General features: G+C 38.2%; 1 protein-coding gene across 5 annotated transcripts in view; it reads left to right on the top strand.

Annotated features, from left to right (window-relative positions):
* Positions 1-14,147: 14,147 nt before the first annotated feature.
* Positions 14,148-17,079, top strand: part of NELL2 (neural EGFL like 2) — a 402,175-nt gene continuing 399,243 nt past the window's right edge. The window contains exons 1-4 of one of the 5 annotated variants that reach the window (XM_023182796.1): positions 14,910-14,931; positions 15,328-15,413; positions 15,591-15,723; positions 15,877-16,005. In XM_023182796.1, coding sequence (XP_023038564.1) covers positions 15,672-15,723; positions 15,877-16,005 — 181 coding nt within the window. In that variant the 5' untranslated portion in view covers positions 14,910-14,931; positions 15,328-15,413; positions 15,591-15,671. Of the gene's footprint in view, positions 14,619-14,760; positions 15,414-15,568; positions 15,724-15,876; positions 16,006-17,079 lie in introns of those variants that run through there. The other 4 variants (XM_023182792.1, XM_023182793.1, XM_023182794.1 and 1 more) reach the window with 4 other exon arrangements.

The raw sequence follows: 17,079 nt of genomic DNA, 5'->3' as shown, positions 1-17,079 counted from the left end.
AAAGAAAGAAAGAAAGAAAGAAAGAAAGAAAGAAAGAAAGAAAGAAAGAAAGAAAGAAAGAAAGAAAGAAGAGAGAGAAAGGAAGGAAGGAAAGAAGGAAGGAAGGAAGGGAGGAAGGAAGGAAAAGAAAGAAAATAAAGAAAAATAAATGTAAGAACCCTTGGGGGCAATGATATGGAGGGAGAAAATTTTGAACTGATTTTAAACTGGAGGTGACCTGAAAAAAACATAGAAGCAATTGACTAAGCCTGGAATTCACTAGATTAAGTTTTCTAACAACTTTTAAAGGAGACAGCTATAGAGAAGGGGTTTAGAGAATCAACTCTGGAGTCACCTCCACAAACACCTCTTAAATAAATGAATAAAGCTGGAAAACAAAGCTTAAGAGCTACTCTGAAATTAATTAGTTGCATGATTTTGAACAAATTACTTGACTTGTCTGTGTCGTGGTTTGCAAAATGAGAATTTTACATGCTTTTCTATTATATGATCCTAAATGATGGCCAGTCTTCCCGGCAAGTCCTGTACTTAGCGCTGTGAATACTAATACTAAGCCTGTATAGGGAAAGGATGAGGATGACCTGAACAGCACCTGTGCCACTCCCACATTTATTTACCTGCTCACTCAGCAGCTCTTTCTTTATGTTTGCATTCTCAGCTCCAGCCTTTGGCCAAGACTGTAAAGCTGGAGATAGAGGGAGGCTCTGGCAGAGTGACAGAACTCTAGGGGCGTTCATTCCTGTCAGAGGACTGAATGATACATGTGAACAGACACTTTGGCTAAACTAATGCTGAATCTGGATCCCTGCCAGCCTTTTTAGATACTAACATAAACTTATCCCTGTTCTCAAGACATGCATTTGGGAAACCTGGCCTAAGCTTTCTATCTAGCAACTACATGTTCATCAAAAAGAAGATTCTAATGGCAGTAGCTGAGCACTAACAATAATTATGTGATGAGTCAGGAAGGATTTTGAATTATTGCATCCTGAGGACTGAACTTAATAAATTTTCTTTAAGGTGTGGACTACGTATAGCCTTAGAAAAAGAGAATTAGTTTTGATGGTAGCAGAGGCAGAATGAAATAAAAATCTCCCTTTGAAAATGGAATTTTTAATGACTTCTAAATTTATTGTTTCTGGATTTAAGTTTACAGGATGAAGAGAAAAAAATCTGATATAAGTAAAGCTGATTTCTGGATATCACTAAGAATATTCTGGTATTTAGCCTTTCACGTAACGGTCACTTGTCCCTTAATGATAGGCAAAGCCCTAGCCTTTAATAGAAAACCTTAAGCAGGGCCAGAAGCCAGCTTACCAGCTGGGTCCATGTGGATGCTTCATTCTATTCAGATGAGCGTTCAGTACCGTAGTGTATTGAAAAAGCAGCCAATGCTCACTCTGCTTGTCTATTGGCAGTTAAAAATAAGGGTTGCATGGTGGGATAAGCTTTTGAACTGATGACTCATGGCGCTTGGAGATTAATGCATATGATAAACCAACAAGTCAGTCCTGTGCCCGGAATGCTATATATATGTATATTTCTAACCAGTAAAGGTCAATAGTGCTATTTGGTAAAGCTTATTCACATTTTTGGTTCTCTTACAGTGCTGTTTGATAAACTTTATTTACATTTCCAGTTCTCTTTTCCTTGCCTATTCATATGGACTGATTTAAATTACCATTATTTTGCATTTTGATAATGGCCTCACAAAGAGGGAGTGATAAAAATAGGCCAGTCCTGATGTGTCATAGTTTAAGGTCACAGCAACAGAAATAACTAGCATTCATGTCATACAGCATGGCAATGTAGACTTGACCCCCAGCAGTCCTTGGATAGATAGCATTAGTTATTATGCAACTCTGATAACAGGTGCAGGGAATTTGTGTCTAGCTTAAGAAAGCAGGGACAGAGACTCGACCCCAGAGCTCCTAAGTTCCAAGCTCATTTCTTTTTGCTATGTTGCTTTTAGAACTGTGTTTGAAACAACACTTCTCTTATTTTACTTATTTATTTATTTTAGCACAGTTTTATCAATGATTCCACATTCACACAACATTCTTTGGTGAATACGAAGAAAGTTGACTAAAACCTAATCCCCTCCCATGTTCCAAATAGGGCATCTCTTATACTTCCTATTGTGAATAAGAATATGATTTGTATGGAAAGGCACTTTTGCTATAAAATTATTTTATCCTGCTTACTATTCCTTTTTATATCATACTTAATCATTCCCAGTTTGATATATTGCTTCTTAATTTTAATATTTTTTCTTTATTTTTAGGTTTTCCAGTTTGTTGATGTACAGTTTTTCGTGATAGTCTCTAATCATTCTTTGCATTTCTGTTGTCTAATTTGTTATGTCTCTCTTTTCATTTCTGATTTTATTTATTTGGGCCTTCTCTTTTTTTTTCTTAGTCCAGGTAAAGGTTTGTCAAGTAGTTTAGCTTCCAAAAAAAACCAAAGAAAACAAAACAAAAAAAAAACCTGTTCATTTGTCACAAAATTAGAAATAAAATCCTAAAATTTATTTAGAACCACGAAAGACCTCAAATAGCTAAAGTAATCCTTGGCCAAAAGAACAAAACCAAAGGTATCACAATACCTGACTTTAAAATTTGCTACAAAGCTGTAGTAACCAAATCAGCATGATACTGGCATCGAAACAGATACATAGACCAATGGAACAAAGTAGAGTACCCAGATATAGATTCACACATTTTGAGCCAATTCATCTTCAACAAAGGTGCCAAGAACATACAATAGGGAAAAGACAATCTTCAATGAGTGGTTCTGGGAAAACTGGGTAACTATATGCAGAAGAATGAAACTAGACTGCTATCTCTTACCATATACAAAAATCAAATCATATCAAAATGGATTAAAGGCTTAACTCTAAGACTGAAAACCATGAAACTACCAGAAGAAAACATTAGGCCAATGCTCCAGGATATTGGTCTCGACGGCGAGGAGTTTTTGTGTAAGACCTCAAAAGCACAGGCAACCAAAGCAAAATTAGACAAATGGGATTGCATCAAGCTAAAAATCTTCTGCACAGCAAAGGAAACAATCAACAAAATGAAAGAACCCACAAAATGGGAGAAAATATTTACAAAGTACCCATCTGACAAGGGATTAATAACCAGAATATAAGGGGCTCAAACAACTCAATAGGAAAACAACAACAAAAACAACAATAATCCCCCAACAACACACACACAATAATCCCCCCAAAACCCAAATAATTTGATTAAAAAATGGGCAAAAGTCTGAACAGACATTTCTCAAAAGAAGACACACAAATGACCAATAGGTATATGAAAAAAAATGCTCAACATCACTAATCACCAGATAAATGCAAAATTCTAATGAGATTGGTATCTTCCCCCAGTTAAAATGGCTTTTATAAAAAAGACAGGCAATAATGGATGCTGGTGAGGATGTGGAGAAAGGGGAACCCTTGTATACTCTTGGTGGAAACGTAAATTACTACAGCCACTTTCGAGAAAAGTATGGAGGTTTCTCAAAAAACCAAAAATAAGGGCCAGATGTGGTAATCCTAGCACTTTGGGAGGCCAAGGCAGGAAGTTCGCTTAAGCCCAGGAGTTCGAGATCAGCTTGGGGAATATAGTGAAACCTCATTGCTAAAACAAACAAGCAAGAAAACAAACAAAAACTAAAAAAGAACTGCCATATGATACAGCAGTTCCACTACTGCTTATTTATCCAAGAGAAAGGAAATCAATACATCAAAAAGGCATATACACTCCCATGCTCATTCAGCACTATTCAGAGTAGTAGCCAAACTACCAATCGAACTAAGTCTCTATCACTGGATGAATGGATAAAGAAAAGGTAGTATATGTAGGTATGTAATAATATTCAGTAAATAGGAGGTAATTATGTGAAGTAGAATCAGCCAAGCATAAAAAGATGGAATATCGCATGTTGTCACTCATATATGGGAGCCAAAAAAAAAATGGATCTCATAAAGACAGAGATTATATTGGTTCTTATCAGAGGGTGGGAAGTTTAGCAGGAAGGGGAGGATGAAGAGAAGTTGATTAATGGTACAAATATATGATTGGACACAAGAAATAAGACTTAGTGTTAACATAGATCAGTAGGGTGACTGTAGTTTACAATAATCTATTGCACATTTCAAAATAGCTAGAAGAGAATAATTTGGATGGTTCTAACATAAAGAAAATGCAAATATTTAAGATGATGGATATCCCAATACACTTATTTGATCTTTACAAATTCTATGAGTGTATTAAATTATCTCATGTACTTCAAAACTTGTACATCTATTATGCATTAACACAAAAAGTACAAAAAATAAATATTTTGCCTATTTTCTAATTGAATTTTTTGGTCCTACTGAGTTCTAAGAGTTATTTATATAATCTGAATACAAGTCCTTTAATATTTTCTCCTATTTTATAGCTTGACTTTTCATTTTCTTGATGGTATCTTTCAAAAAGCTAGAAGTTTTTGATTTTGATGAAGTATAATTTCTCAATTTTTTCTTTTAATATATGTGCATTTTGTGTCCTACTTAAGAAATCTTTGCCGGCCGGGCGCGGTGGCTCAAGCCTGTAATCCCAGCACTTTGGGAGGCTGAGACGGGCGGATCATGAGGTCAGGAGATCCAGACCATACTGGCTAACACGGTGAAACCCCGTCTCTACTAAAAAAAATACAAAAAACTAGCCGGGCGAGGTGGCGGGCGCCTGTAGTCCCAGCTACTCAAGAGGCTGAGGCAGGAGAATGGCGTGAACCCGGGAGGCGGAGCTTGCAGTGAGCTGAGATCCGGCCACTGCACTCCAGCCTGGGCGACAGAGCGAGACTCCGTCTCAAAAAAAAAAAAAAAAAGAAAGAAAGAAATCTTTGCCTAACCCAAGTCACAAATCTTTTATTCTAAAAGTTTTATAGTTTTAGCTTTTACATGTAAACTTATAATCCACTTTAGGTTAATTATTGTATATGATGCAAGACAAGATGAGGATTCTCTCCCTTTCTTCTTTAATTCCTTCTTCCTTCCTTCCTTCTACCCTTCCCCTCCCCCCCCTCCTCCCTTCCCCTCCCCTCGCCTCCCCTCGCCTCCCCTCCCCTCCCCTCCCCTCCCCTTCCCTTCCCTTCCCTTCCCTTCCTTCTTTCCTTCCTATATGGATGTTCCATTGTTCAGGCATCATTGTTCAAAAGATTACCTTTTATCCATTGAAAAATCTTGATATCTTTGTAAAAAATCAATTAAGCATCATATATATGTCTATTCCTATGCTCTTTACTTTATTCCATTAATTTCTATGCCTAGCCTTATGCTAAAACTATACTGTCTTGATTCCTGTAGCTTTATAGTGTAGTATTGAAGTCACATACTGTGAATCCTCTGATTTTGCTCTTTTTCAAAAAAATTTTTGGCTTTTGTGTTTTCTTTGATTTTTCCATATAAATTTAAAAATCAGCTTATTAATTGCTACAAAATAGCCTACTGTAATTTATTTTTTATTTGTTTATTTATTTTGAGACAGAGTCTCACTCTGTCACCCAGACTGGAGTGCAGTGGTGCCATCTCTGCTCACTGCAAGCTCCGCCTCCTGGGTTCATGCCATTCTCCTGCCTCAGCCTCCCGAGTAGCTGGGACTACAGGCGCCCACCACCACGCTCGGCTAATTTTTTGTATTTTTAGTAGAGATGGGGTTTCACCGTGTTAGCCAGGATGTTAGCCAGGATGGTCTCGATCTCCTGACCTCGTGATCCACCTGTCTCGGCCTCCCAAAGTGCTGGGATTACAGGCATGAGCCACTGCACCCAGCCACCTACTGGCATTTTTATTGAGATTTTCTTGAATCTTTATATCAATATGAAAATAATTGATATCTTAACAATGTGAAATATTTGTATCTGTGAGCATGGTAGATCTTTTTATCCTTTTAGATATTTTTTAATTTCACTCAGCAAAGCTCTATAGTTTTTTGTGTAAAATCTTATCTATATTTTATTTCTCTCCATAAGTATTTTGTGTTTTTTAATGCTGTTATAAATCATATTTTTTAAAAACTGTATTTTTAATTATTCCTTGCTAGGATATACAAATAGAATTGATTTCTGTATATTGACATTGTATTCTGCAACCTTGCCAACCCACTTACTAGTTGTAGTAGCTTTCTCACAGATGCTTTGGGATTTTCTAAAGGTAGATGACCATATCTTTTAGGGAAAACACTTATTTCTTCCTTCTCAGCGTGAATAACTTTTATTTCTTTTTCTGTTTAATTTTTAATTTTTTTCTGAGACAGAATCTTGCTTTATCTCCCAGGCTAGAGTGCAGTGGCATGATCTTGGCTTATTGCAACCTCTGTCTCTTGGGTTTAAGCAATTCTCCTGCCTCAACCTTCCAAGTAGCTGGAACTACAGGTGCTCACCACCATGCCCAGCAAATTTTTGTACTTTTGGTAGAAAGGGAGTTTCACCATGTTGGCCAGACTGGTCTCAAACTCCTGACCTCAGGAGATTCACCCACTTCAGCCTCCCAAAGTGCTGGGATTACAGGTGTGAGCCGCCACACCCAGCCATTTTATTTCTTTTTATTACCTCATTGGATAGATTGAATATAATCTCCAATACAGTGTTGCCTCATTAGATGTATATTTTAAATGCTCTTTGTTAGATTGAAGAAGTTCCCTTTTATTTTACTTTGCAGTGAATTATTTATTTTAATGTGACTAGGTGTTGAATTTTGTCAAATCATTTTTTGACATCAGTTGATATAATCACATGTTTTTCCTTCTTTAGACTGTAAATGTGCTGAATTATCTTGATTGATTTTAAAATATTTAATCAACCTTGCATTTCTGGAATCAACCCCACCTTGTTGTAGTTTATTATCCTTTCTATATATTGCCAGATATAACTTAATAATATTTTGTTTAGGATTTTGTATGTTCAAAAGGTAAATTTAGTGTCTATGTTCTAGTTTTATTTTCTGTTTTGTAACTGTCTTTGTGTGGTTTTGGCTAATGTCATAAGAAGAGTTGGAAAGTGTTTCCTCTTTATTTTCTGGAATATTTGTGTAAAATTGCTATTAATTGTCCTTTAAATGTGGTGAAATTTAGTGTTGAAACTATGTAAGACTAGAGATTTTATTGATTATAAAAGAGGAATGTAGACTTTTCCAAATAGAATTGTGGATTTGTCTACTTCTTCTTTCAGTCCTATTACTCTTTCTCTAGGTAAATGTTTCATACATTTTGATGCTTTGCTGTTAGGTGCATGTATACTTAGGATTGTTATGTCTTAATTGTGAACCATTTTATTATTCTGTAATAAAGGTTGCTTTTTCTGACATTCACATATGACATTCAACTTTCTTTTGATTCATGTTTACGTAGTATATATATTTTTATATATTTTTAATCCTTTACTTTTAACTTACCTCATTATATTTGAAGTAAATTTCTTTTTAACAACATATAGTGGGAATATATTTTTCAAATTCCTTCTTACGAGTTCAGTCTTTTAATTGTTATGATTAGACCACTTGCATTTAAGGCAATTATTGACTTGTTTGGATTTTGGTCTACCATTTTATTGTTTCTCTTTGTTCTTTCTATTTTCTGTTCCTATCTAAACTCTTTCCTACTTTCTTTCAAGTTATTTAAATAATCTTTAGAATTCCATTTTACCTATTATATCTCTTAACTATACCTTTATTGAATTGTAGCATTTTAGGTTGGTGCTGTAGAGAATTATAAGATACATACTTCACTTTTTATCATCTACTTAGAGTTCATATGTTATTACTTCAATTGGAATGTGGAAACCTTACCATCATATCAGTCCCTTTATTTCCATATCTTTACATTGTGTTTGCCTCATGTGTTAAATCTATATATATTAAACTCCATTAGATAATTTTAAAATATTTTCTTTCAATCATTGTGATAGCCAGGAGATTGGAGTCCCAAAGATGTCTACACCCTAATCCCTAGAACATGTGAATATGTTACTTTACATAGCAAAGAGACTTGAACATGTGCTTAAGGCAAAGGGTCTTCAGATAGGGAGACTATATTGGATTATCCAGGGGGTCCTAATCTAAAAATATAAATCCTTAAAAGCAGAGGCCTTTCTAAACTGTAGTCAGAGAACCAGAGAGAATGTAGTGTGAGAAAGACTTAGCCTGCTGTTGCTAGATTGAAGATTGAAGGAGGGGGCAATGAGCCAAGGAATGCAGACACCCTATGGAAGTTAAAAAAAGGTATGGAAATAGATTCTTCCCTAGAGTCTTCAGAGTGAAGTTTAGTCATGTCAATTATTTGATTTTAGCTTGGTAAGTCTGGTGTCAGACTTATGACCTTTGGGTTTATAAAATCATACATTTGTGGGCCAGGTTCGGTGGCTCACACCCATAATCCTAGCACTTTGGGAGGACAAGGCAGGTTGATCATTTGAGATGAGGAGTTCAAGACCAGCCTGGCCAACATTATAAAACCATGACTCTACTAAAAATACAAAAAAAATTTTTTTTCTGGGCATGTTGTTACATGTCTGTAGTCTCAGGTACTTGGGAGGCCGAGGCAGGAGAATTGCTTGAGCCCAGGAGGCAGAGATTGCAGTGAGTTGAGATTGCATCACTACACTACAGTCTGGGTGACAGAAGGAGACTCAAAATAAAAGAAAAAAAAGTATATAGCCAGGCACGGTGGCTCACGACTGTAATCCCAGCACTTTGGGAGGCTGAGGAGGGTGGATCACCTGAGGTCAGGAGTTTGAGACCAGCCTGGCCAACATGGTGAAACCCTGTCTCTACTAAAAATACAAAACTTAGCCAGGGCTGGTGGTGCCTGCCTGTAATCCCAGCTACTCGGGAGGCTGAGGCAGGAGAATTGCTTGAACCCAGGAGGCGGAGGTTGCAGTGAGCCGAGACGGTGCCACTGCACTCCAGCCATCTCAAAAAAAATAATAAATAAAAGATGTATATGTGTGTGTGTGTGTTTGTGTGTATGTGTATATATATGTATATGAATTTGTATTGTTTTAATCCATCAAAGTTGTGGTAATTTGTTATAGCAGCAATGGAAAAATAATATAACTATCAAACATATTTTACAGTACTCAAGAATAGTATATATTTTTAACCCAAATATTTGCCATTTCTACTGTTCATTCCTGATATGCTGTTGTCTTTCTGGTATTATTTCCCTTCTGCCTGAAGAACTTTCTCTAGCAATAATTTTAGAGTAGGTCTATTGGCAATCAGGTTTTAAAGATTTTCTTTATCAGAGAATGTTTTTCTTTCTTATTTATTCCTGAAGGATATTTTAACAGATACAGAATTCTGGGATGACAAAATTCTTTGGACACTTAGAAAAAAAATTCCACTTTTTTGTGGCCTCCATGGTTTGCATTCATTCAAACTGTTGTTTCCCTATATGTAATGCCATTTTTTCTTGTTGCTTTTAGGATTTTTTTTCTCTATTGATAGTTTCCTTTTTCTATTGTTTTCAGCACTCTGGTTATGGATTCCTTTAAGTGTATCCTGTTGAAGTTTGCTGAACTCCTTGAATCTGTAAGTTTATGTCTTTTGCCAAATTTGAGACATCTTAGGCCATTCTTTCTTGATTAACAACAATGACAAAATGTCTGCACTCTTTCTTCTCCCCTTCTGGAATTCCGATGACATTTTCTTTTCATTTTGTCACACAGGTTCCTGTGGCTATGTTCATTTTAAAAATAAAGTCTTCTCCCTTTTGTTCAGATTGGGTAATTTTAATTGATCTGTCTTCAAGCTCACTAATTCTTTCCTTTATCATTTTCATTCTGCTACTGGATCCATTCTAATGAGTCTTTTTTTTAAAATTTCAATTATTCTGTTTTCCAGCTCTAAAATTTCCACTTGGTTCTTGTCTATATCTTCTACGTATTTGCTGCCATTTTCTGTCTTTCATTTGTTTCTAGAGTATTTGTGTTTATTTGTTAGAGCATTTTTGTAATGGTTTCTTTAATCTTTTCTAGATAATTCCAACATCTGTGTCATCTTGGCATTAGTATCTGTTGATTGTATTTTTCTCACTTATGTTGAAGTTTTCTTAGTTCTCCATATGCCAAATAATTTTTATTATAACCTCCATATTTTAATATTATGTTATAAAACTCTGAATTTTGTTAAGTACTGTGGTGAATGTTGGATTTTTAAAAATTTAAGCAGGCAATTGACCCATTTGAATTTAGACAAAAGATTTTGACTAGTCTTCCTTTTGTGTGGTTTTAAGACTTTGTAGTGTGCAACACTACAAAGTGATGACCTGGCTGGTAATCACTGCCTGGTTGGTCTGAGTGCAGTGGTGCTTACAACTAATTGGTCACAACCAATTACAGATTTATTTGTTCATTTTCCACTCCTACTGCTTCAGTTGACTGGCCAAAAATCAAAAAACAAAAAACAAAAATCAAGAACAAGAAACAAAGTACTCACTGCCAGTATGATAGTACTTCAGACTCTGGTTTTCTTTCCCAGTTTGCTTGATACCATGTAATATTCAGAGTCCTCAAATACTTTATACATTCTGTTGAAGTTTGATGGCATTCAGTGGGAGAAATGGTTAAGAGTACTTAATCCATTTTATCCAGAGTTGGAGCCCCATGATATTCTTTAATTCTTGAAAACTTTTTAATTTTATTTGTTTAAATGTTATCTATAATACTGTATATCTCTATTCTTTCTAGTCTGTTATTCCACATCTCTAATTAGCTGTGTGTTGGGTATTTTAATTGTAGCATTCATGTTTTGTTTATGTTTTCCATTCTTTTTATCAGTCTTGGCACATTCTCAGTAATATTCTCACATCTTTTGTTTTCAATTTTTTGTCACTAATTTTTACCACTGTTTATTGTTACTTATTAGAGCTAATGGTTTTTAATATTGTTTTTAAATATACTTTTATTTTTAGAAGTTCTATTTTGAGATATGTCTACTCTTTTCTCATACAATTCTGTCATTTCATTATTTTTTATATACCTTTAAAAATATCTCCAATCACTTAAACAGTCTTATTTTATGCTTTCTGTCACTTTATTTTTTGATATCCTGAATTCATGAGATACTAATTCTCTGTTTCTCTCTCTCTCTCTCTCTCTCTCTCTCTCTGTATGTTTCTTGACTATTTTTCATGGTCTTTTATTTCAGTGTAATAACAATAACAATGGCAATTATTATTGTTAGTATGATTGCACAGCAGGACTTTTCCTCTTGTGTACCAGAAGTCATAGAAAGCCACTTAAAATAAATTTTACATTTGCTTCTTCAGAAGACCCTGGGAGTTTAATGCTACTTTTTGATTTTAGAATTTCCACACCAGTGAGGAATGTGATTTTGGACCTTGTACCTGCAAGTGGCAAAGCTTAAGATTTGACATCTAGTATAGGTGCGTTGGTTTTCCACAAGGGCATGTGCAGCTGGAAGCATTTTGCCACTTCTTGGGCCAACATGAAGAGTTTTAAAGTTTCAAAAGTTTCTTTTTGTAGGAGATATAATTCTTCAAAGCTTACTACTCTTATCAGAAGAATCAGTAATATCATCACCTTACCTGGCTTCCAAAATTTGTTGTTTTCAGTTCTGGTGTGGATATTAAAATCCCACTCCATTTTCTTAGGGTCCTGATAGAGTCTGAATCCCTGTGTTCCACCCTCTCCCAATTCTTGCACCAGCTATCACTTTCTCTTTCCATCTTCTGCTATATCTTTTTTTCCTCGCACCTGGGGATTTTCTTTTCTTAATTTAAAGCTCATCTGTGAGTTTAAAAATTGGACGTTTTACTTAGCTTTGAAATGTGTGTATGGTAGGGAGGGATCTAAGTGTGGTTAGAGTCAACCATGTTTACTGAACTTTGCCTCATGTAGTCAGTACTTACATTAGTTTTCCATGGATGCTGTAACAAATTACCACAAATTTAGTGGATTAAAACAATACAAATTGATTGTCTTACAGTTTGGTTGTTGAGAAGTCTAAAATAGTCTTGACTTTTTTGGGTAAAAGTCAAAGTATCAGCAGGGTTGTAATCCTTTCCGGAGGCTCTAAGGAATAATCCTTTTTCTTGCCCTTTCCAATTTCTAGATGCCTCCCATATTCCTTGTCTCATAGCCCTTCTATATTTTCCCATCTTCATAGGCAGTAATAGGAAGTCGAGTTCTTCTCATATTGCATTAATCTGACCTCTGCTTCTGCCTCCTTCTTCCTCATTTAAAGGCCCTTGTGATTATATTGGGCATACCCAGATAATCTGAAATAATCTTCCTATTTTAAGGTTTCCTGATTAACAATCTTAATTCCATCTGCAACCTTAAATCCCCTTTGCCACGTGAGGTAACATTCACAGGTTCCAGGGATTAGTACCTGGAAAAGATTGTTTCTTAAGGGGGAGGGGATTGGAGTATTATTATGCCTACAACAACGATTGCAAGCAAAACTTTAACATTGTCTAAAAGGAGTTTGGGTGGATGTGCATATAATACATAAGACAACTACAACCTAAAGAGTTGAGGATAAAGGGATTTATGTGGTAGTAAAGCTTCTATATTTCAACTGAAGTGGTAACATATGGACTCTAGGTAGAAGGCGAAAAGTTAAGTATGTGTATTGTATTCCCTAGATTACCAATTTTAAATGCTTCACAAAGAGATATAGTCAAAAAACGCATAGATAAAATGGAAGACTGAAAATACTGGCATTCCGTAGATAGAGACCAAGAATTCAACTAACAGGACAGCCCCAACAAAGAATTATCCAGCCCCAAAATGTTAGTAGTTATAATGTTGAAAACTCCTGCCCAGGTTGAGAAACTCTGCCCTAGCTAATGCAATGACTCACCTTTACTATGGGTTTCTAAGCCTTACACCTTATTTTTATAGAAACGACCCTTCACCCCTCCCCATACTCATATTTTAATGATTTCCATAGGTCAAATAATTACAGTAGCAGGTTCAACTAGAATTATTTTGGGTACCAAATACCACTGTTCTGGAGGGAGCCTCAGTGTGCATGGTACAGGAGATAAGCCCATTAACCACCAGCTTTCAGCCTATCATGGATGAGAGTCAGAGAAACTGGAGAGTATCCCTACTTTCATGAGTTGGTTGAATACAGGTTGCTTAGGAGGACTTTTACATGGAAATACATGTGCGTATGTATATATATATATATATGTTTTATTCTTTTCTCTAACAATAACATGTAAATGATACATTATTTAAAATTTATTTTGTGTAACTTTTGTAGATACTTATTACAATTTAACATTTTAGATGCACTACTCTAGAAAGGTCTTTAATTCTCTGATGATTAATTTCTTTTCATTGATTAATTAAATTGTATTATTTATTTGGCATAGTTTTTCAAATTTGGGAAGTTGCATATGACAATACTTTATCACTTGTAAGTACTGAAATATTTCTCAAACTTTACGAAGTTACAAATAGAATTAAATGGGAAATTCGATAAGAGAGAATTAAAAATTAATTTAAAAGAGCTCCCAAATTCTGATTCTTTTCTCTTAAAAATTCTAAGGGCAGAACTAAAAATACCCCTTTCCCTATAGTATAACATAGTATATGTATTCCACTATGTGATAATTCTGTATCTATATATCTATAGATAAAACGTCTATTATACTGCTGCCTTGCAGGGGGCTCAGACTACCCAGTAGGTATTTTGGTAACTGTAGCCGTGTAGTGTTCAGTTGGAGAATTCAGCACCCACATATTTACATGGAAGTTTAAGAAACTCAATTGATCATCGTACAGATTAATACTATAATGGGTTTTGAAACTCTTAACTTTTCCAAAATGAAAGTGGAATGTCATTCCTCAAAATTTACCTAAACATTTTCGGGATATGTTAAAAAAATATTATGTGCCATTGTCTGCTGAAAAATGGATCTCAAATTACAACACTGTTATGGTCCCGGGCATATATATGGTGAAGGGCAGGTAGAGCCTGCATGAGTGTGGTCAACAGTGGGATGGCTCTTCTCTCTCGCCTGGGCTCTTTCTCCTCCCTCTGCTTATTTATGTATTTATGTGTTTATTTATCTATCTCTCTAACCATCTCCTCTATGTACATTTTGGCGTGAACGGACGCCCTGGCTCAGTTCCCCTTGCCTTCTGCTGTATGCTGGTCCCACAGAGTCCAGGTCTCCACGCTGTATTTGGCAGGGGGCGCGCGAGGTCCCGGAGCGGTCCAGCACCTCCTGGCCAAGTTCTCCTCTGCGCTCTCCGCGCCTGGGAAGCTCTCCAGCGCTCCGCCCCAGGCAGGGAACCTCTCCACCAGGACTCCCGAGGCTTCCCAGGCTCGCCATCCGTCTCCACCAGTCTCTATCTACTTTGCCCAACTCCACCTCGGCAGTGGAGCGTGTTTTGGTGGCCTTCCTCCGCACGTCCTGGAGGGGGAGTGCCCTGCACCCCGGGGGTGCTTCGGAGCTCAGTGCATGAATGCACGTGGGCTTCCCTCCTTTGCCTAAAGGGCGGGCGAGCGCTTCTTGCTCCAGCCTTGTCTCCTGCGGCTGGGTGGTCTTTTTTCTCTCCTGTCTTTCAAGACAAGCGCCCGAAATCCAGGGGTGAGAGAAAAGACCGCCCATCAACTTAGCACCTTGGAATTAGATCTTTCAATCCCGAAAGGAGGTTGGCATTGCCCGTGTCATCGAGAGAGGGAGGGATAAGAGCTGAGGCTGCAACGGCGCCGGGGCTCGCTAGACCGGGTTTGGCATCGAGGAGACCGTGCGGGAGACCGACGCGGAGCACCGGCCTCGCCCTCGGCGGCCCCTCCCTCCTCCTCACTCCGCCTCCCCCGGCCCGCCCCTCCCTTCCCGGAGGAGCAGTCTCTCAGCGCTTCTCCGGGAGCTCTCTCCATTGTCTCTGCCTTTACAACAGGTTCGGGCGGCGGGGAAGACGGGCGGGTGCGGGGACGCCCCAGCCCGGGCTTTCTTGAGGCCGCCCCTCTTCTACCGGGTGTGCGAGTGTTTGGCTGCTTTTATTCGGCTCGGGAGCTAATTCCCCTGCGGAGTCGCGCCGGGGCGAGTCCGACCCCTCCCTCCTGGCCCCCTCCTGGCCGCGCCGCCGCCGCCTCGGCTCTGCGTGTGGGAATGATGTGCGCATTGGAGGGTCTAAGTTCTTCACGCGCCTGGGGAGGCCTCCTTTTTCTTTCTTAGGCAACCAAAGCGTATTAATCCTACTAATCAGTAAATTCGAGGCAGCAGCAAGAGAGACAAACGCTGTTTTCCCGCTTGATTCCAAGAACCTCTTCGATTTTTATTTTTATTTTTAAAGAGGGAGACGATGGACTGAGCTGATCCGCACCATGGAGTCTCGGGTCTTACTGAGAACATTCTGTTTGATCTTCGGTCTCGGAGCAGGTGAGTGGCCGCAGAGCTGGGACTGGGGAAAGAGATGGCTCCCGCCTTGGGGCAGCATGGTCTAGCTGGGGAAGCCTCGCTTTTCCCGGACCCAAAGTAGGTCTGGATGGGAAGCTTGAAGTAGGGGAGCGGGTTTGGATTTGGGTTTTTTTTTTTTTTTCTGTACTTGCCTTGGAGACCGCCAGGCGGGTCACGCCCCTAGTCCAGGGTCGGAAGGCTGAGGGGGAACTTTGCAGAGAGAGGGGTTTAAAGTAGGTCATGGAAACGGCACTGAGTGCTCCGCTATTTAAAGCCTGGCTGCTGATCTCAGGTAAGGTTCTCGGTGGAGGAGGAGGCAGTCGCCTCTCATCTTCAGTTCCCAATATTGTCGCGAAGACGCGGTTCTTTGCTGCCCTGGAGGAAGAGACTTGCATTTTGATGGAGCTTTTCCTTTTTTTCTCTCCCCTCTCATACCCCTCACCAGTTTGGGGGCTTGGTGTGGACCCTTCCCTACAGATTGACGTCCTATCAGAGTTAGAACTTGGGGAGTCCACGACCGGAGTGCGCCAGGTCCCGGGGCTGCATAATGGGACGAAAGCCTTTCTCTTTCAAGGTATGCCCGGCATGCTGCATCCCCACTGTGATTTCAGTTTCGATAACCCTGGCAGGAGTTGTCCTCGCCGTTCGTCCTAACTTTGTATTGCCTCATGGTTGACAGTACCTTAGCTGAGGTGTAGAGGGGCCAGTGCGAGACACATATCCCTATCTCTTCTAAGTGTTTTTTCTCTCCTGCCGCACCCTTCTCCTCCTTATTTGTACTCTTGCCAGTTCTAATGGGTAGTCCCTTAATTACCCAGCAGAAACTCCTATGGCAGATGGTTGATTTTAGAATCTGGGGAACAATGAATTATAACACAAGCGCCTCGTTTGGGTGAAATTGATTTAGGTAGGAAACAGGATAGCTTAATCTTAGTTAAGACACTGATCTCTGAAAGTTTCAGGTACAATGGTGCCCTGCTTGGAGGAATTGTTTTATGGGAGTAGCTTTCTGGAAAAATTCATGCCTCTGAATATTTTTACCTACTGTATATCACAGTCACACTATATTTGAGAAAAGATTTATCATTGAAAGACCCTCATTCTTCCTTCATCCACCAATAACAAGAGAAAGGGAATAATAGTCTCAAAAGTATTTTGGAAAGATTTCAAGTAAATGTTGATCTAGAAGTGTATCTTGTATTATCATTAATTGTGTACCTAGGATTTTACAACTTTTTTTTTGAAGTCAATGAATATTGGCTGGGTACAAATGTCTGCATCTCAAATTATATTTAAATGTGTTGTGCAGTCAGAAGCAAATTCCAATGCAACAAGCCTTCAACTTTGATTATAGCTTCTGAGGATTGCTTGTTTGTGGAAAGTTGCCGTAGTAAGAGCTTCTAAAAGATGACTAAACGTGTACAGACAGACTAGATTCACATATAGTGAAGAATACATGAAGGCAAAAGAGAAATGGAGTTTGGTTTAACATATCTGATGGACTAAAGCTTCTTGCCCTACCTCACCCAGGTTTTTTTTTTTTGTTGTTGTTGTTATTTTGGTGCTATGGCTTTGAAAGTGCAATTCATACTTACTAAAGAGTTGGATATGCAAAAGGAAACCACTTCGGAAAATATGCTACCAAGAA

The sequence above is a fragment of the Piliocolobus tephrosceles genome, chromosome 10 (assembly GCF_002776525.5).
Source record: "Piliocolobus tephrosceles isolate RC106 chromosome 10, ASM277652v3, whole genome shotgun sequence".
In the NCBI taxonomy this organism is placed as follows: Eukaryota; Metazoa; Chordata; class Mammalia; order Primates; family Cercopithecidae; genus Piliocolobus; species Piliocolobus tephrosceles.
Note: the sequence above shows the minus strand (reverse complement) of the source record. Positions and strands in the feature narration are given on the sequence as shown.